The 19,920-nt window shown below is 36.2% G+C and overlaps 1 protein-coding gene across 1 annotated transcript in view; it reads right to left on the bottom strand.

Annotated features, from left to right (window-relative positions):
- ASAP1 (ArfGAP with SH3 domain, ankyrin repeat and PH domain 1) overlaps positions 1 to 19,920 on the bottom strand; it is a 125,241-nt gene that overhangs the window by 61,901 nt on the left and 43,420 nt on the right. The window contains exons 2-3 of the mRNA XM_067290155.1: positions 15,046 to 15,118; positions 7,040 to 7,185 (exon numbers count right to left, since the gene is read on the bottom strand). Coding sequence (XP_067146256.1) covers positions 7,040 to 7,185; positions 15,046 to 15,118 — 219 coding nt within the window. The remainder of the gene's footprint in view (positions 1 to 7,039; positions 7,186 to 15,045; positions 15,119 to 19,920) is intronic.

Genomic DNA, 19,920 nt, shown 5'->3' with positions numbered 1-19,920 from the left:
TTTTAATGTAACACATGCATCTATCCACAAAAACAATCATGACTGTGCATGCTCTTGCATTAAATGTTCTCACGTTAGTAAATGTGAGCTGTTAATTCACATTTACAAATACCATGATTTTGAATACCATCATGATTTATTTGCACAATTTTTTAAAAATTAATTTATACACTAGATCTTTAAAATATATCTTAGATAGATATTTTTAATGCTTTTTAGCCATTATAAATAAGGCCTATTAGCGTAAAATGACAATGTTAACACTGATAGAAAAACAGTCATTCACACTCACAGACTCCTAGTTAGGTTTAGCCATTAAGCAATTTACTTCCCTTCAGTTTATTTTAGAAGAGTTCTTGTTATCCTTTGGGAGTTCATGAGAGTTCCTAAGAGTTTTGGGTACTGATTATAAAAAATTTTTTATAGTTACCTTTATTATTTTTAATCAGTTTTAATATTTTAAACTAGTGTTTTGATTCCCAGTTTTTAGGCAAGATGAGTATAACATCAATATTATCAGCAGCAGCTACTGTTTCAATTTCCCTTAAAAGACAGAGTTGTATAGCCTGTATAACATTGTGTGTGGAGGAAAAAGAAAAAAAAAATCCACACCTATAGGCAACATCTCTTGGAGTTATGTCAGCTCAATAGTTGCCTACCACATAGTTTCACATAAAACTTCTCAGATATTACGATCATAAAACAAGAATTTCACGTAGTTGATCAAGTCTTCAAAGCTATAACTAAATATTTTCACCTTCTTCTACTGTGCAATATTCTTTACTCAATCTCAACGTTAAGACGATGCTTCTCAACTGAAGGTGTTATTACTGCAGCATGAACACTTCTTCACGCATCCCCAATTTGTCATGCATTCATTCAAGAAGAGCAGCAGCGTGTCAGGCAAGAAACCTGACCTGCCATCGCGTGACATGAAAATGCTACGTGTTCACGATTCAAGGTACAGGACCAACCCTGAACAGAGCCCCAAAAAGTAGAATAACTTTTTACTCATTTGTAGATCAACCACTTCAGCCACTACATTAACCTATATTTCTAATTCATATCTTGAGGATGCTCCAATTACTTTCTCTCCTGCCAATTCTATTCATACTGGTTAAACTAGACACCATCTATTTATTTTGTGAGTAAGACTAACTGAAGCTGTCCCCTACTTCAAGTCTTGAAATTAGGTTATTTTCATGTAATTTGTTCTCTGCAAATCCATCCTGGCTGTTGCTTAGCAACTTTCACATTTAAAACACAAAACAAACAAATGCACAATTGATTACAACAAATAATAACTCAGCTTGCTTCTGGAAATTAATATTAAACAGATTTTTTTTTTTCAGGTCTTCCCCCATTTTTAAGACTGGCACAGTATTCGCACAGTATTTGCTCTTCTCCAGCTCTGGCCCTCACTGCTTCTCCATATTTTCTCAAAGAAATACCCAAAAGCTCTGGCTCAGCCAGACGCAGAAGTATCCTACATCAGATGAACTCAAACATGTATATTATCTAGGCACTCTCCAATCTCTTTTCCCCAAGTTAACATCTGCTTGTGTTCCTTTACCACTGTTACTCACTTGATTAGAATTAACTTCCACAGATACCAAAGCAACAGTTATGCCCTTCCTACTTCTCTTCAATAGTCTCCATGTTACTACTTCATGTGCTTAGAGAGCGTTGCTTGGAACGTGCCTTATGCCCCAGCCATTTTGCACACCTGTCTTTCAAATTTCATTCTTATGGCACAGCTAACTTCATGATGAGAATCCCACAACTGCTTCCGATTAAATCCATTCCCGTTTTCAACTACCATTATTTTTGAAAGTTCAGTTTACAAATTGGTGGGGGGACAAACAAACAAAGACCCCAAAACATAATCTCTTAATTTAAATCATTTAAAATTGACATATGCTATAGGTCAAACAAGAGTATTCACTTTATTGATACCTTCCATAGATCTGAAGACTTCTGAAGCTACCTGAGGCCATGCCTTCCCTACATTAAACAATAAATCCTAAAATCTTTCCTTGCAGGTCTGATTTTTAGATCTACCCCTCGCTGTTCTGACATGGATGCTCCTCAGCTGGCTGACAACCGCCCCACCCAAAAGTCGGAGTAAGGAACGACCCGAAACCATTCCCATCCCGAGTACGGCATGCCAGTCACGGCACACGTCCTGCCAGCAAAGTTCCTGCTTACCCTTCCCAGTGTGGCAATTTCTTCTTTGCAATAATGATACTGTCAACTCACATTGAGCACCAGTCCCAACCAACCCTCACGTCCTCCTTTTCTGATCAGTTGCTCCAAAAAGAAAGTACAGATTCAATTCTTACTGAATTAAGCTCTACTTTTTTCTAGCCGGTTTCCCTCGTGGGCCAAGATTGTTTTGAATCCTAACGCTGACTCCAGCGTGCTTGCAGCCTCTTCCCGCTTGTTCTTACCACCAGCTTCAATAAGGATGCTCTCTATTCTGCCACTACGATCATCAGTGGGATATTACATATCAGAGCCCTGTTTTGAAAAAAAGGTGAGGCCAGGAGTTCATACTGGATAGTCAAAGCTCTGATACTATTCTCTGATACTAACGCTTTAGTTCTATTTTTCCTTCTTCGCAGCTTAAACATCCCATGCTATTTTTTTTTTTTTTAATAACAGAAATAAAAGGAGCCAGGGAATTTGCAGAAGATTATGCCTTTTAGCAAGCTGTCCTCTGTTGGCTTTATAGCTCAATACATCACAGGTTCTAACAAGTCCCTGGAAATTTCTTTTTTTAAGAGGGAGAAGAAAAATTCTTCATGACTATTAAGTCAACACCTGATCAATGTATTTTCTTTATCAAAAGACAGATTAAAAGCATTACTTCTTTTCTTCTCAACCATTTTAATTAGCTTAATTCAATTTAACAACCTTAACCGAAGTTCATTTCTCACACGTGAATTTTGAGGAAGGATTTTCACTCCATTTTAATTACAGTCCAGATCACAAAACAGAGAAAATTGTTTTGCAATATGGGTGGGTAGGGTAGACTCCAAGTATAGTTATCAGGGTACACATGAACAACAGTACATTACTGTAGCTTTTTTTCCTTTTGTCCAAATAATCCATTAAGGATAGCCGATCCAAGCCACTGATATTTGGGTTGAAATTACTCAACAGTAGCCAGCTAGTATGTGACCAGTCAAAACACGGGGGGAGAGGGGGAAAAACAAAACAAAAACAAAACCACCTCAAAAACAACTAGATAGTAATGGATTACTCCAATATGGCAAGATTTTGAAATCATTTAATACATTGTGGAAGACTTTATAAAACAGTAGCTCAAATGAATTGGACATGTCTGATAAAGGAGCACAACAGTCTCATAGCTAAAGTAAAATACAAGGAAATAACCCGTAATGGATGGAGACACAGAAGTTTAGGGGGAAGGAAAGATAATTTGCCCACAAAGATTAGCTGAAAATATTTATGGGGAGAGGGGGAGAAGAGACTTCAAACATTTGTACAGGCCAAGTTCCACACAAGATGTTTGAAAAACAAGTCATCTGCAAGTGCTCCAAATGTTCTTCCAACACTTCATCTCGATCAATTCAAAAGATGTTAACACACTCAGTTCCACATACACAGGTTTTCATACACCTTTTTATGCACTGTTATGATGAATAACTGCATAAATAAGGAAACTTGGGATAGTAAAGGAAGTACAAGGAAGTAAAAAGCAGAGAAAGATTATGGTGGGGACCCTCAAATTATTGAAAATTTAGACTAACGTTCTGGCATTGATGATAGCCAATTATAATACAGCTACCTTTACAGCTCTTTCCTTACTCTTCTCCATGTCTTTACAGACTATTCATCTATTTTGTTGTACATTTACTAAATAAGCCAGCAAAAATATGCTCTATGCAAAATATGCCTATTCACTTGCCACTCATCTTAATACCCATTTCTGTTCCTTCAAGTAATTTTATTAACATAAGTCTCAGCACCTGCTGTGGTGCTTCATCAGTGAAATTATACAGCCTTCTTTCTCTCACCTGCTTTTTCATTGCATTCACTGCATTTTTCATTACTTAATTTTTATTCCAATATTATAAACATTTTTTGTTTCCAGTGTAATTGTATTATTAATCAGAGTGAAGCTTAAGCAGGACAGTGGGTCAACAAGCCAGAATTATCTATCTTGGAGAAAAGAAAGGTAAAAAGTAAGTATTTTAAAAATGCTGAAACATCTGTAAAATGAGCTTGCTTGTCCACTTGCAACTGTTGAATGAAAGAGATTAGGGAATGGCCTATTTTCAATCCCATAAACAAGAATTTAGATAGATACCGCTTCATGGACTACTGAATAGCAGAACTAGTATGATGTAGCTTTGAATGAGTGCAGCTTCTTAAGTTAAAAAATCCTTTTTTGTCTCGATAACCACTACTTAAAAAGATTCTCGTTTGCCAGGGAAAGGTAGTAGTTAAAAAAAATTCTTGTAGAAGCCCTGTGAGAAACACTGTGGTCCAACAGAGAGCTTCCAAGAAACCTGGGTTCTAGTCTCAAACTGTCTTTGAACTTTAACACACATTTTAAAATACTGATTTTTTAATTGTGTGCTAAAAATAAGAATAAAAGAGACCAAAATGACCCAGAATAACAGCAACCTTTACAAAGGAAAGCAGCTCCTTCCCATATCTGTTGTTCTTTAGGATAGTAAATGTTCCAACAAACAAAGGATGCTCCAGGTAATAGGCCTCAAAGCACTTACGGAAAGCGCAAGCTTCATTAGGATAAGTGTCATCGTCCTTAGATGGTTAAACAGGTGATTAAGAAGAGGCAAGACTCGGAGGGTAGAAATAAACAGCTTTGCCAAGGAAAGGGGGTCAGAAGTGACATCCCGTTTTGAGTGTTATTAGAACCTATGCTATGAAGAAGAGCGGAGAGTCAGGTGAGACTGCTGATGCTAAGCTATTTTGGACAGTGAAACAAAAGCCAAGTATGAAAAGCTTCATAAGAACCTTACGATACTTATTGCCGAGAACTGGTCTCCAGATGCCACATGGTTGAGCATGGGCCTAATTTTAATATGGCCCCATCATAGAAGAATATCCCTGACCCATAAAATAATGGGAGAACAACAGAGAAGAACATGGAGTCAAGATGCTAAAATGCATATCTGCTTGAAGTCCTGGTTTAATTTTTAAAGGTTTTTTTTTTTGGGGGGGGGGGGTAAGATTACTAACATTCTTTAAGATCGAAAAACAAACAAAAAAAAACACACAACAAAGTATCTGCCTGTGTTTGACACAAAGAAGTCAGTTTATTTGTGCCAACCCTTAATACTTTTTACTTGGTTGCCATTAACAAAATAACAACCTCCACTGTATTGCACTAGCAGTGGTCAAAACAACTAAAAGTGATTTATATCTTTTGTAATGCTTTTTTTGCAATTATTTTAAAACTTGATAGCAGTTAAGAGTTTCCTTACTTTTTTTCTCCCCATATAAATGCATAACATGCACAGACAACATTTCTATTTAAATACACAATGCATATTTAAAAGCAAAGGGAATTAAGCCAGAAGTTCCTGAATATTTAAAATATTTGAGAAAAACATGATGCCCAGAATGTATAGATAAGCAAAGCCCCTGTTGGACAATTATTATATTTGAATTTATACACAAAATATTTTTAATCTCAAGAGAAACTGTACATCACTTAATTGAACCTCAAGGGTACAGCTTTAACACACTTAGATAATGATTGTCTTGAAAAGGTCAAGCACATTTATGCTGCACACACTGTTGAAAGGTGAAACAGCTCTGATCTAATTACACAGTCACGAACAGTTAAAGAAAAAAAAAAAAATCAAGCTTTACTTCTAATTACACTTAAGAGAACAACAAACCATGAATTTCTAATGCTGCAAATTCCATTATTAATACAGGGATAAATATGTATGTATACTTTAGCAGTCACCATAATTTCACTGTATCACCCATTATTTTCACGTTAAAGAAATTAGAATCATAACAAACTATTCATTTTTATCTCAGCTGCTTATGAAAGCAAGGCTTCGGTAATCATACAAAGCACACTTAATTTCACCTGGTTGTGAATAGGAAACTGATAGTGAATATGAAGTGACTTTTGAGACTTAGAAGTTTTCTGGCATTTCAGGCTAACATCTACCAAATTTAATATAAGGGAAGATGTCTCAAAGATAATTTCTTTCCCATTATTTCCTTGAAAATAGGCAGCAGGGTGTAAGAAAAGACCCCACAAATTTCACAGCTGAAAGAAAGCCTGCACCACATGCTTATACCTTACAGAGCAAGGACCTCAGAGATATGCCCAACCATAAGAAAAAACATAAAACTGGATCTTCCACCTTCTGAATTTGATTAGCAAATGTCAATGAAAACCATGAAATATGAATTCATGAGAAACGTAGCTTCATTAATTTCAGTGTTCAAAGATCTATCTGCTGTGACTACATTCTTATTATCCAGCTCTCAGAAGTAAAAGGCTTAAGATGAACTTTAAACAAGAAAAGGCTTTAAATTATCTTTGGAGACCTAATATTTAAACAATAGATGCCTTGCCTACCACAGGAAAAACATACTATTAAAACAATACTCCCTGAATCATTATTTTTTTTTCCCCCTCAAAAGAAAGGTGAGCATTTCTCTTTTTGAACTAAGACAAGACAATAACTACTAATGGCACTGGATTTTTAACTGGAAAGACATCATGTCAGGGAATGATTTAGAATTCAGTTCCATAAAAAGAGACACAGAGCACCTTCAACCACTTGAAAATGCGAACTGAGATACATTCTTATCTTTACTCTTAAATGTCAATTAAAAAAATCAAATACAGTACGTGTATAATAACAATCTTTAGAGATAATCTTTGTAGCAGGTTTTTGTTTCTAAGAAACTAACTGAAAGCATCTCTAAAATCACCGTCCGAGTCATCAGCAATGCGTTCTACCGTACTTTATTTTGAACATTTTTTTAAATCAGTAAATTTGAAACTCCTCACCAGGTTCTTCAGCAGCGTTGATAATTCTTTAGTAAGCGTCGAAAATTTTACAAAAGCTGTGCCAAGATCTGGGTTATCCCGACTTAAAAAATTACTTCCAAATTTATCTAGTACTTGTGCATAGTTTTCTTCATTTTGAACATGATCTGCAAAGAGAAATTAAAAATCAGAAAACTTCTCTCTAGTAGATAATCAATTATTATTTTAAGCCTGCTCAAACATATATTGCAACATAGTAACAATCCAATTGACAAACAGCATTCTTTCAATAAACCCACAGATTAATACATATACTTAAAACTGGTTATAAACATTTTAATATTAAAAAGAACTATTTATCATATAGACTTATATGTTTCTTTTGAATCACTTCAACTTACATGCAGTAATAACAAAAAAGCTCAGTAATGATCAATAAAGTAATAAGATCAATACAAGATCAATTGAAGAACAATGTAAATACATCTGCCTCATTTTGTAAACAACATATGAACTTATAATCATCTACTCTGATGCAACGTTTATTGCTACTAAGGCAGGATACATATACAGAACAAATAATGTCAATGGTATCGAAATAAAACCAAGGGGAACAAATCTGAATCAGATTAAGTTTAAAAGAAGAAATTCTTCTTACAGTAAAAGAGATTCTCTTTTCACCTCATTCTGTAAAACTGAGTTACCCCCCCCAACAAAATGAAACGTATATTGTTATATAGCCAAAGACGTGCTTTAACTTCCATATACTTAATAGCAAATCAAAGGTACTGAGAGGTCAGACCCAAGAAGACAAAATTTAAACTGATGAAAATGAGCAAAAATCTTAACTTAAAGGAAGGAAATTCTGAATTGCAGATTGTGTCTCAAATGCTTTTCTTGCTTCTTTTACCCTCATTTCTGGCATCTCTTTGCATATTTTTGTTTGCATCTCCCATTTTAGTAACTTTAAATAGAAATCTGCAGTAGATCCCAGTACAGCCCTTTGAGACAGTCTTTATCACCTCCATCTCTGAGGAATTTTTTTGTTATTAAGTCAACATTTAACTGTAATGAGATTCCTAGCCTTACTTACTATCTTTTGTTCTGTAAGCTGCAAACACAAAACCACAGAGCTATTCCAACTAGAGTAAGTTCTTCAGAGCAAAGGAAGAAAAGAGTAACTGCCGATAGGTATTTTCCCCAGGAAGCTGGGCAAGTTATTTTTTTTTTCAAGGAGTCATATTGTCTGAGAGCATTTGAATTACAAGAAAAAAAGAAAAATGAAAACAAGAAAAAGATTAAGGTCATAAATTTCAAGCAGTACTTACAAATATTATGTCCTGCAATGCATGAATGTACTTTGACAAAAAACTATGAGCTGATTATGAATTACACAAGAATCCTTCTGAAGGGGTAAGGATACCCAAAACAACACTGCTTTAAAGCTCAAAAAAAAAGGTCTTAACATACTATTAGAAGATAAAAAAAATCCCAAAGCTTAATTACCAAAAACCACCCCCCAAACATTTGACAAATCACAATGTAACATGAGAAATTAACACTGAGGTTTTCAAAAGGCTAAATGTTTAATCATATGTTAATACGAAGCTCTAACTTGAGCAGTACATTTTTAGTAAGAGTGGAATTGTTCCAAAAGCATATGTTTTTAATCAAATAGCTTATTATTAAAAGCAAGGAACCAAGATGTAATAATAAAATGTGGGTTTTGTTTTGATGTAAAAGCTGTTGCATAAATATACACAGAAGACTAGCTAAGAAAGAGCTTTGGCTTATGCACTCCTGAGCTAAAAAAGCTCAAATGTACCCTACCGTTTTGAGGGAAAAGGAAGGATAACTGAACAAGGCTGGAAATGAAGAAAATCTAATAGGTCATGAAATCCCTCTTCTTGCCAGTGAAGCATTTTCATCTCCAGTATTTTTCCTAGTATTTTGATTTTAAGCACTCTGTTGCTTCTGAAAGCAGAGATTCTCAAAACTATTTTTGCAAGAAGATGGAAAAGGAATTGAACAAGACTATTTCCTGTATCTGTTGAAAGACAAAAGAAAGAGGAAGCAGGAAGCAAATCATCATCCTAGAACAATGTATAGGAAATTCTCAGGAATCCCGGATTACAAATCACCTAAATCTAGACATGAGCCTCTTCAGTTACAGAGTTAAAGGAATATCTCTATAATTAGAAAGCAAACACACATGAAATTCAAGCACAGTATAAGAATATCTTTTCAATTTTTACATAAGTATATAAATCTTGTAAAAGGAGTAGAAATATTTGCAATCCATGAAGAGGAAAGATAGCTCTTTACTTGACCTTAAAGGCACACAGATGAATAACTAAGTCAACAGTGTATCCTGGGCTAAAATGGAGCATATGTAAAACTGGCATGCCTAGAGCAAAGAGCATGTTTAACCCTGCTGTAGGTGGCTCACACAAACACAGCGATGCCTTCCCAGTGTACTAATAGAACTTCCTCTGGAAGAAGAAAGCAATGATGTGCGTGACTTGATGTTTACTTCCTTAGATACAATTATTGTAGGAAGGACTTCAATAACCCTGGAGAGACACATGAACACAGATAACAGTACACAGAAACAATAACATTTTCCGCCCTGGGCTGGCTCATGTCTTCTCAACATTGTAAGCAAAGCTCAATATTGTGACGAAAACAGAGCAGCTTCCCCAGACAGACATCATCCCCCTTGAGCAGCTCCCTGAGAGGTACGAGAATCACTGACATTATCGGATGTGCCGTGGTCCCATTGACAAAGGGGGCTCCCTTTGAGGCAGCTGTGCGTGCGGACAGATGCCTCCTCAATCCTTCCCTCACCTAGTCCGATCTGACAGGGAAGCCAGGACCTTGTAAAGACCTCACTATGAAACAGCAGAGGTACACAGGTCTGTACACAGCAGAGATGCTTTCCCAGCTGAAAGATACACATCTGTTCTTCTCCGCAATCCATACCTTCAACCGAAGAGCCACTCAGCACAGAGTCTACCACTGCTTCAAGAAAACCCTGGTAGGGCCCACTGAGCAGCAGCGGTGCATCACAGTGGAGAAGCAAGGATTGCTGCATACATAGAGGATTATGCGTTAACAAAGGAAATAGCACAAATCTGCATCTGGAGAAGATGCAAATCCAAGCAACTGAGGAAGGAACAATGGCCACAGCTGCTTATGGCCAGCTTCTGCAGCAAAACAGTCCTCACAAGAAACAGGGAGCATGCCTCCTTCAAGACGCCATGAGGTTCAGCAAGGCACACGGGACTTAAGGACTCAAAGGGCTGTACTGCACCGCGCTCTGCTGCCCTAGGCAACCATCTGAAGTTGTCTCTGTCAAAGGCCATCTTTTGGTACACTTTTCTCAGGACAAAGACAGAAGACTTAAATCAGGTTCCCATAGCATCCAAAAGAATTTCTACTCTTTTGTCTAAACCCACTCATTCATAAAGTACTACTTTTATTCCCCAAATAAAAGTTACCAGAATTTAAGCATATGTTTCTGTACCAAACGAAATTAAAGTCTACTTGTGCATATTAAGTAAGGAAATTGAAGCATGACAAGAAGAGAGAGGTCAGAGAGGTTCTGATAAAACATGTAAAAGAAAAACCTTTATACAGTACAGCTAGAAAGCAGATCACTGAAACTGAAATCTTAATTTTCCTTTGTCTAGAACAGTTTTGTTCAGACACACTCCCCTGCAAACACTGAAGTGCAGAAAAAGAGCTATCAAGCAAGTAGTTTACAAAAGAAAAGTGCTCAAGCACACCTCTTTCCTGTCAACTGATTATACTCAAATTACACTCAAAGAAACCTGAAGACTGTTTAATTATTGAGAATTACTTCTTGCACATCTGATTAAGTTTGAACAAGAAGAATCACATTTAAGAATCCTGATCAACTTGAAACTACTTTCATGTTGCACTAATAAAAGTATTTGGTTCCATGGGTGACCACAGGAAAAATAAATCAAGGTCAGATTGAAGAATTAGTTACATTTATGAATAATAAAAAAAAAAGACCTAAAAGGACTTTAGAAACACCAAGAAAGTTGGCAAGGCTGAAGAGGATGGCAGAAGAAGTTATCTGACATAAGAAAACATCTTTCAAAAAGCTGAAGTCTAATGGAAAAGATCGAAGAGAACACACTTTGACCACCTCATTCGTCTCCTGACTTGACAATAAAGCCTGCTGGGCCTAGGTTGCTGAAGACAAAAGTAGGAACAAAAACTCTTTTGAACATTTCTAGAGCAAGGAGCATCTCCATGAGTCTGCATCTCTAGATCATCGCAGTATAAGAGCATTTAGAGTAGAGGAGCCATACCAGAACGGTGAATGAGTTCTTTTTGCCATCTAAGTTCATCACTGATGTGCTTAGAGAAGTTCTCATGGAAGAATTCTCTTAGCACATTTAATATAAAACTTCCGAAGCAGCGTTATGAGTGCTAAAACTCATAAAAGCTGACTAAATGAACAGTAGCAAGTCACTCAGATCAAGGTACAAAAGTTTTGTTCAAGGAGTCAACAAGCAGACACACAAGAAAAATTCAGGTTAAACAGTCTGGATTTTCAAAAAAGTCTTTCCCTCACCAAATCGCTATAAGGAACTAAGCAAATAAGCCTTAACAGGGATGAGCCTCACCTAGACCAATAACTGGTCAAAAAGACTGGGGTCAGAGGGAAGAAAGAAAAACAGCTGGCTTTCCTTAGAGGGAGGTCACCAGTGAAGTCCTGTATGGAACAGTGGTAAGACTCATGTAGTTTAACAATATATAAGTGAGTTAGAAAAAAAGATTAATAGTGATATTTTTTTCCTTCATACATTAAGTTATTCAGGGAAATAAAAACAAAAGTTAACTATGAAGGTGAGATTAATCTGCCCAGAGATCTACACTGATGATATCCACATTCGAGCCTAGTGTCTATCCTTTCCCTTACATTCAGGTTAGAAGAAGTCACAGCTCAACTCATCCTAATGTAAATGTACAGGAAGTCAGATGCAACTCACCCTAGAAGTCTCTACTAGATGCATTAATTGTACATGGAGTCTATGGCAACAGGCTTACATCTAGGTAGCGCGCAAGTTAGATGAGAAGTCCCATCTTGAATGGCTGAAGCATAAAAATGTGCTTCATGTGGCATAACACACAGGGGAAAATACTCTTAATTTTAAGGAATGACTGTGAATTAGCTATTACTAAGAAAGGTTCTGGGTTATAACATATCACCTCAACATTCAGTAGCAAGCAAATAAATAAATAAATAAATAAAATTTAAAAAAGCTGAACATTAAAAATGATTAAGAAAGAAACATAGGATGCAACAGAAAATACCACCATGGTGTGTCTAAACTCTGAATACTGAAAGCAGTTCTGGTCCCTATTACCCCAACTTCCCTCTTCTTCCTCCTTCTAAGAAAAAGATAAATAAATAAAGGTTTACATGAATTCAAGTGGATTAGACAAAACAATTTTTTTAAAGTCCATTAAGTAGTACTAAACATTATGATATCACCTGACTCAGATAATTCCAGACCCTCGTATCATTGCAACTTGAGAAAGTACAAAAAAACCCCTTCACTCTGTCTTTGCACTGCTCTTGTACTACTCCTTAAGTATTTGTTATTGATCATTGCAGGACACCAGATGGACTGTTGGTCTGGCCCACTACCTCTGGTCTTCTGTTGATTTTACATTTTTATTTCACCATTGTGTTGATTCTTTTGATTGTATCTGGAAGTTATACCATGGAACCAACAAAAAAGAGTTACTGGAAATCTACAAAATTAATTGTGAAATCTGCTGCCATTACAATTCACTCCAAACGTTATGTGAAAGCTCGTCAGAACAGACTCTCCATTAAGTTCAAGCATCATTCACACAGGACAGGTTCCTATCTACAAATGTAATCTGATCATTACAGAAATAAACAGCAAGCCAGATAAGGAAGCAGCAATGGGAAAGAGAGGTATCAATTTGTATGTCATACTGGATTTGATCAACAGTACTTTCCCTACCAGAATGTATCGGAAGGGAAAAACAGGATGGGACATTTCTAAGGGACTTCCACCTTTCTAGGATGATATGTTTTCATTTTTACTTTCTTATGACAGATGTGGGAGGGATGCATTAAAAAAAAAAAAAAAAAGTTATTTGGGTGACATTTAAACTCTCTTAATAAAGGATTCCCTTGCAGTTTATAATTCAGCAATAAGGAGGATTTGTAACAAACCCCCACACCAAAAGGTTGGAGGAGTAGGGTTTTCTGAAGAATTATGTACAAGAACATTGCATTGTCTCAAGGTTCTCTTCAGGCAAAAAACAAAACCACAAAACCCTAATAATAATAATAAAAAAAATTCTACCTCTGAGTTTTGGTAGAGTATGAACTGGATTGCCAAACTCAAGAAAAGAAATACTATTGCCCTACTTAATTCTTTCTCACCAATCCAGCTAGAGCTCTCAATGAAGATACGATGCAGTTCCTACTGTTTAAGCTTAAATATGGTCCCACCTTCTAGCAAACAATAAAGTTGGCAAATCAAACAATTCCTCTTTTCAATTCCTATTTCATGTTCCCAAAGTGTAGTAAGAGGCTTCTTCATGAAATATGAAGATAGTCACCTACTCTTGCTTGAACTGATGACAAAGGTGACAAGACAAAGCATTTTACAGCTATTTTTAAGCACCTTTTACATGAAGTTAAACATCAATGAAATCCACTTCTACCCCCGAAATATGATAAGAAAACACCTGGCTTAGTGATTTTCTTTGTACAAGCAGGGAAAATGAGTTTTCATTCAGTCACTATTTTTCTATTTATTCTTTTACAAGGCTTCACATATTGTATAATACAAGCTTTTAATTTTGCTCTTACTCATCCTAGATTATGTTTATTAATTACTGTATGAACTGCTTCCTGTGCACATCCTTTCAAATTATACTGCAGTCTATCACAATAGCATTCTGAAGAGGGAGCTAGAGTATTATGTATGATGCTTTCTTTATTCAAAAGAGTTTATACCAACTTGAATCTTTGATAAAAAAAATACTTCAAAAAACAAAGAAAACCACTGAGAAACAGCTACCTAGTTTTCTGTGGTCCTTTTTAAATGCAGAGGGAGTCAATTAAAATGATTAACCAACCTTCTATTACCTTTTACTCAGTGTAAATAGTTCATAAGATAATATGGCTTACATAGGGCTTTCAAAGATGCTGACAGGCTTTGAAGACATATCAACTAGTTTAATCACAAAACTCAGGTCAATGGATAGCTATAATCTCTGGTGCCACTCAGAACAGGCAGAAAGCTTTTCACACGTTTTAAGATTTTCATTGGTTCTGAAATTCGGTAAGAAAGTACTTCCAAACAGAAAGAACTGCTTAGACTAACTGAATACTTCCAAAAGTGTAAAACTAAATACACCTTTATCAAGTGTTATTCTCACTTTGTATCTGGTTTCACAATCTACCGGGAAAACATTTGTCATCAACTGATGTTTCGGAAAAGCTTATTAAAACATGGTGCTAGCTGAACAAAAATATTAGTGACTGGCAGAAGAGAAAAGTTAAGAATCTATAACACATTAAAAATAAAAAACCTTCATAAACACAAGTTAATGGGACAAAACAAAGAGCACAGAAATAATCTCCTTTCTAAGGAAAAGCTCCTAAGAAGCTGCTCTAAAGAAGGAAAACATTTGCTGAACAGATTATGAGTGCTGGGGAATAGGAACTGCGATTTTCTAATCAAATATTTAGAACGAGCTGCTGATTAGAAGACGTCCAGGTGGAAAGGAATGAGGGTGAAAGAGTTGGAGAACATGCTATTTCCATGTACAATCAGAAACAAAGAAAGAACATTTTAAAATGTTGAATCCCAAAATACTACTATACAGACAAGCATCTCTTATTCTATACACTTGAACAGGGTAAATTGCAAGGCAAACTTCTCAAACTTGTAATCAGATGTTTAGATTCTCATGTAAAACTGGAAACAAAGCCTTACCTTGTCCTGAACTATATATTGCTTTCACAGATTTTTTCACTTTCTGTAGTGCAGTCCTGTCTTGATCCAATGCCTACAATAATAAAAAATAAATTTTAAATACTTATGTCATTGATCATTAGAATACCCTACAACATTTTAAAAATACAAAATAAATAGTTTCAGAGGCTGGAAAAACTGCCGATGCAACATATTCAGCCCCCAGGAAGGTGTCAGGTCATTTGTCCCCTTCAAGTTGAATTAAAGAACTGAAAATGCTCTGAGGGCAGAGAACAGCAGTGACAGAACTAAAAGAAAAATACTATTAGCTTTGGAAGGGACAAAGCATTTAATCACAAGGTAACATATTTCAGCCCCTCTCCCCCCCTCCCCATACAGTTACTAAAGCTTCTACTACAGCCCTATACTTTCCATTACAACTAAATCACTTGCTGATTTCTATGGTTTTCCCCACAGCAGTCGTCTTCCCCCTAAAGACACAAAATATATACACGCAAGCAAAGAAAGAAAACGAATGTGAAAGACAAAAGTCCATGGAAAAAAATACTTTTTTTTCAGTTATAAATAATTTACGACAATAGTTTTAGCAAGTACCACAAGTTCACATAATCTATCATACTAACTTTTCCTCCACAAACTCCACAGTGTAATTTTATACATACAGAAGATGAAAAGTAGCAAATCAAAAGAAAGGGACTTCAGACCTGCTCTTGCAAACATATGCAAGTAACATAATGTGATTGAAAGGGAATATTTGTAAAGCAATATTCAAATGTGCATTTTAAGGATTTCATCATTCTGAGTATCAGATTCTCTGGAGACAGCATTAACTTCAAAAAACAGAAGTTATTATTAAATAATGACAAATTTAGGATTAGATTTCTGGCTACTTTTTGGAAGCAACAAGTTCTCACTACCCACTCACAATCTGACGTAAGAAAACAAACAAGTTAGCATCAGAAAGAACCATTATGAAAAAGCACAAAATAAAGTCAAAATAAATGCTAGTCTAGATTTGTGCAATTAGGAACATAAAAGCCACATACTGTTACTCTGTACAACGATCTAGTTAACTTCCCTTAAGTATGGGTATTGGGCAACCTGTGTACTTGCCACACTGTAAGCAATTCACCATTATCCATGGAGAATGTGTATAGGAATTTTTAAATTATTTCCTTTTTTTTTTTTTTTTTGCATTTAGATCATACATAGCTCTATTTTGGAGTGATCCAATTTTGACAAAGCAAAATACTACAGCTGAACAATACATGAAGTTTGTAACAAAAGAAAGTTTAGTATTTCTGTTTATTAAGATCCAGCTGAAAACCACCACACAAGCATTTTGGTGGTGGCTAAAATTAGAAAGTTATGAACCGTAGAAATTGTATAAATGTTTTCTAATACTATTTATCTCTCTATTTTCATTTCCAGCAGAACAATAGATTCAAATTTTTCCAGTCTGCAAAAATCACAGTATTTCTTTCATTCTCCAGCACAACACTGGATTTTACTTGACTCGTGCCTTGACAGAAAGTGTTAAAAATTTTAAATTTAATAAAATACTAAGAACTCTCTGCTCCTTTTTGAGACAGTGCTTGGCAGGTGATTCTTTCTAGATTCCTTTACAATAGCTGTCAAAAGCTTTTACTTCAATCTATAGGCCATGCCAGACAGTTCATATCACACATTTCTACTGAAGTTCTCTCCATCTTCAACTAGCAGAAAAGACAATGTTTCACTTGTCTATAGAGAGTTTTAATGCAGGTTAAAACACAAATTTGAAATCAGTATTTCTGAAAAAGACAGCCGCTAAAGTTGATGAGATTCAGAGATAAAACTTAGTAACACTTAGTAACAAAGCTTAATACCAAAGCAAACGAGATACTCTGACGGGAGAAACACGCAGAACTCCAAGAAAGATTCCACTTGTTCCTAAAGAAATCAGTCTAGAAGAATTAAGACAATCAGACTAAAAATAAATAAATAAACCTTTCAATTGGATTTTGATGCACAATTTAATCACTGATATTGGGTGGAGGAGGGAAGGGGGGACACATTATTTTAGGAGTGCAATCACTGAGCACAGCAACATAGAGATGACATCCACTGCCTGAAGGAGCCAGTGATTTAAATCAGAATGACACCACAGTTCAGTTTTGTATTTTCATACTTGCAGATATGATCTTTATATGAACAAATACTTCAGAGTCCAAAATTCTCTAATAGACATACATACAAAACTATATAGGAGGACAGTGTACAATGCTAACCACAGCAGAAACCCAATCATATATAGAATTCTAGGTGTACTAAAACAGTTATCTGTATCTAATATTTTCTAGATATAAATGCAGGTAGTTTGTTCCCAAATATATTACATTCCTCTTGAATACCTTTTGCTAATAATTTATAACTGTACTCTCCTTCAAAGGAAGTACACTGCACTCAATATTCAATTCAATTTTTATTCCAAAGTGATGTTACCTTTGAAATATGTTAAGAGTACAAAGGAACAGCCTTGCCTGCTCCAATTAGGTGACAGCATGCTTTTGTAGTATCTGTTCATTTTATTTTGCAGTATTTAGAATTGTAAACATTTTTACTCCCTACCTTAGAAAACACAAAGTGAGAAGTTCCAGTAAAAGTGAAATACAATTACATTAGTAAAAACTAATGTCTTTGACAACCTGAGTCCATGACAAACCTCTAGGTATTCAGATGTGTTCCTCTTTATCTCCCTACATACCTAAACTCTTCCTCATCACCACCCCTCTATCGGAAGATGCTCCTTTCCGTCTTCATTTCTGCAATACTGATCTTCAGGGGGTCTTTTTGGCTTCCCGGGGGGAACATTTTGTTACACTTTGAATACTCTTACACATTCTGAAAAGACAGAATTATCCAATTTATTAAAGTAACTGGATTACATAGATTTGCTACATCCTTGGTTGAACGCTTCTTGGAAGTGGTTATCTTGGAGGCAACCTCCCTCAAGTCCTTATTCAAAATAACCCGCAGTATTCATAAACCTCCCTAACAATCATCAGTGAAGAAATGAAAACAAATAAAATAAATAAAACAGAAAAACCTACCCCCCAACATATTTAATCTGCTTATATCAAATTAAACAAGAAAAGGCTCTTGCTCCTCCTGTCCTGGAGACTTGCTGTGCATGACCCCTGACAAATGCCCTTGTCAAGGTTTCATCTTCCTACAGTCCTCTTCACTGAAGGTTAAGCTCAAGAAGAAAATCTCCCAATGACGCGTGACTAGCTCTTACCCCTAATCTCCTTTTCCGAGTTCCCCAGACAGTTACACTAGATTTAAATCTCTCCTTTCCCCTAAAATTTTGCTTCTTTTAAGGTATTCTGCAATTCTGTCACCAGCCTAGTTCAAACCTTTACCACTGAAGAAAGGGTTAGTCTTGCCTTCCTCATACCCGTAAGCACACTCATGTGGCTACACAGTGACCCAGCCCAGGAGCTGGTCTGGCTGACCTCGGCTTCATGAAAACCAGGGGATGAGAAGAGGAAAGTGTCACTTCTTTTGAGTACCGTGGATTTAGCTCACCTTACTTCAGTAGCATAGTAGGTCAACAGCAAATTGCACTTACAGGCTACTGTTCCACATTCAGAGGCAAAGCTTCTTGCAGCACCCTCCCTCTTTAGCTCTACATTTCCTCTCCCACACCATCCTCTGTGTTCCTCTGGCAGCTATTCAAACCAATATGAAACTTGTCCACCCGAGAAAACAAAACAAAATTCACTTTGGGATGGGAGAAGGAGGAAAGTCCTCCCAATGGATTATTTCACTGATCTAGATGACTGGGTAGCTGCACATGTTTTTAGCAGCCTGACACAGCATACAAGTTAGGACTGGGTCAGAAAAGGTGTATGAGGAAAAACTCCATCACTGCAAGGGTGACTGAACACTGGAACAAAATGCCCAGAGAATTTGTGGAGTCTCCATCCTTGGAGACATTCAAGACCCATCTGGGCATGATCCTGCGTAATGTGCTCTAGGTGATCCCGCTTGAGCAGGGGGCTTGGACTAGATCTCCAGAGGTCCCTTCCAACCTCAACCATTCTGTGATTCTGTGTATGTTGACATCCCATAACCCACATCGCAGTCCTCTCCACCAGAAAATGCGGCGGAGCTGTGTATAGCTGTCCACACAAATAAATACTATTTTTGCACATCTTCAGCCCTACAGAACCTCATCCTTTCTCAGCAAAGAGTGTTTCTATTTTTAGGCCATGCTCTGTTTAATAGCTACTAAACTTTAAACCAGAAATTATACTACTTTACATGCTGCAAAGTGCTAGATTCAGAATTTCTGTCTTCAATGTACTAAGAACTGCCAAGACGCATTTAGGCAGACCACTAATTATTTCTTTAGAAGCCTGTGCATATTCAGAGCATACATACATACACACGTGTGTGAGTGTGTGTAAGATTATACAATTACATAATATACACTATATATTAGATTATATAATTAAATAAAATATATGAGACATTGTACTTGTAAATTTTTGGTGTTCTTTTTCTTAACAAAGATGAAAAACAGGGTTTGAGCAACACAATCTGCCTTTCTTGAATCATGTATACCTACCATTATAGACATTGATCACCAAAATGTTTCATACACATTAATTTAGCTCTTCTAGAAGTCATCATCATCCCAGAGGCACACATCTGCACAGAGGATGCCACGGCCTCTTCAGCCCACTAAATGTATTAAAAACATCAGACTATTTGATGTACTGTACAAACCTTTACTATTGGAAAGAAAAATAAAACTGATTTGTGTTTCAGCCTTACAGTAACAACAACAACAAAAAAACTAGAGCAGCTCTAGACTCTGATAATCAC

This window comes from Apteryx mantelli, chromosome 2 (genome assembly GCF_036417845.1).
Source record: "Apteryx mantelli isolate bAptMan1 chromosome 2, bAptMan1.hap1, whole genome shotgun sequence".
Classification (NCBI taxonomy): domain Eukaryota; kingdom Metazoa; phylum Chordata; class Aves; order Apterygiformes; family Apterygidae; genus Apteryx; species Apteryx mantelli.
This window is presented reverse-complemented; position numbering and strand designations above follow the sequence as displayed.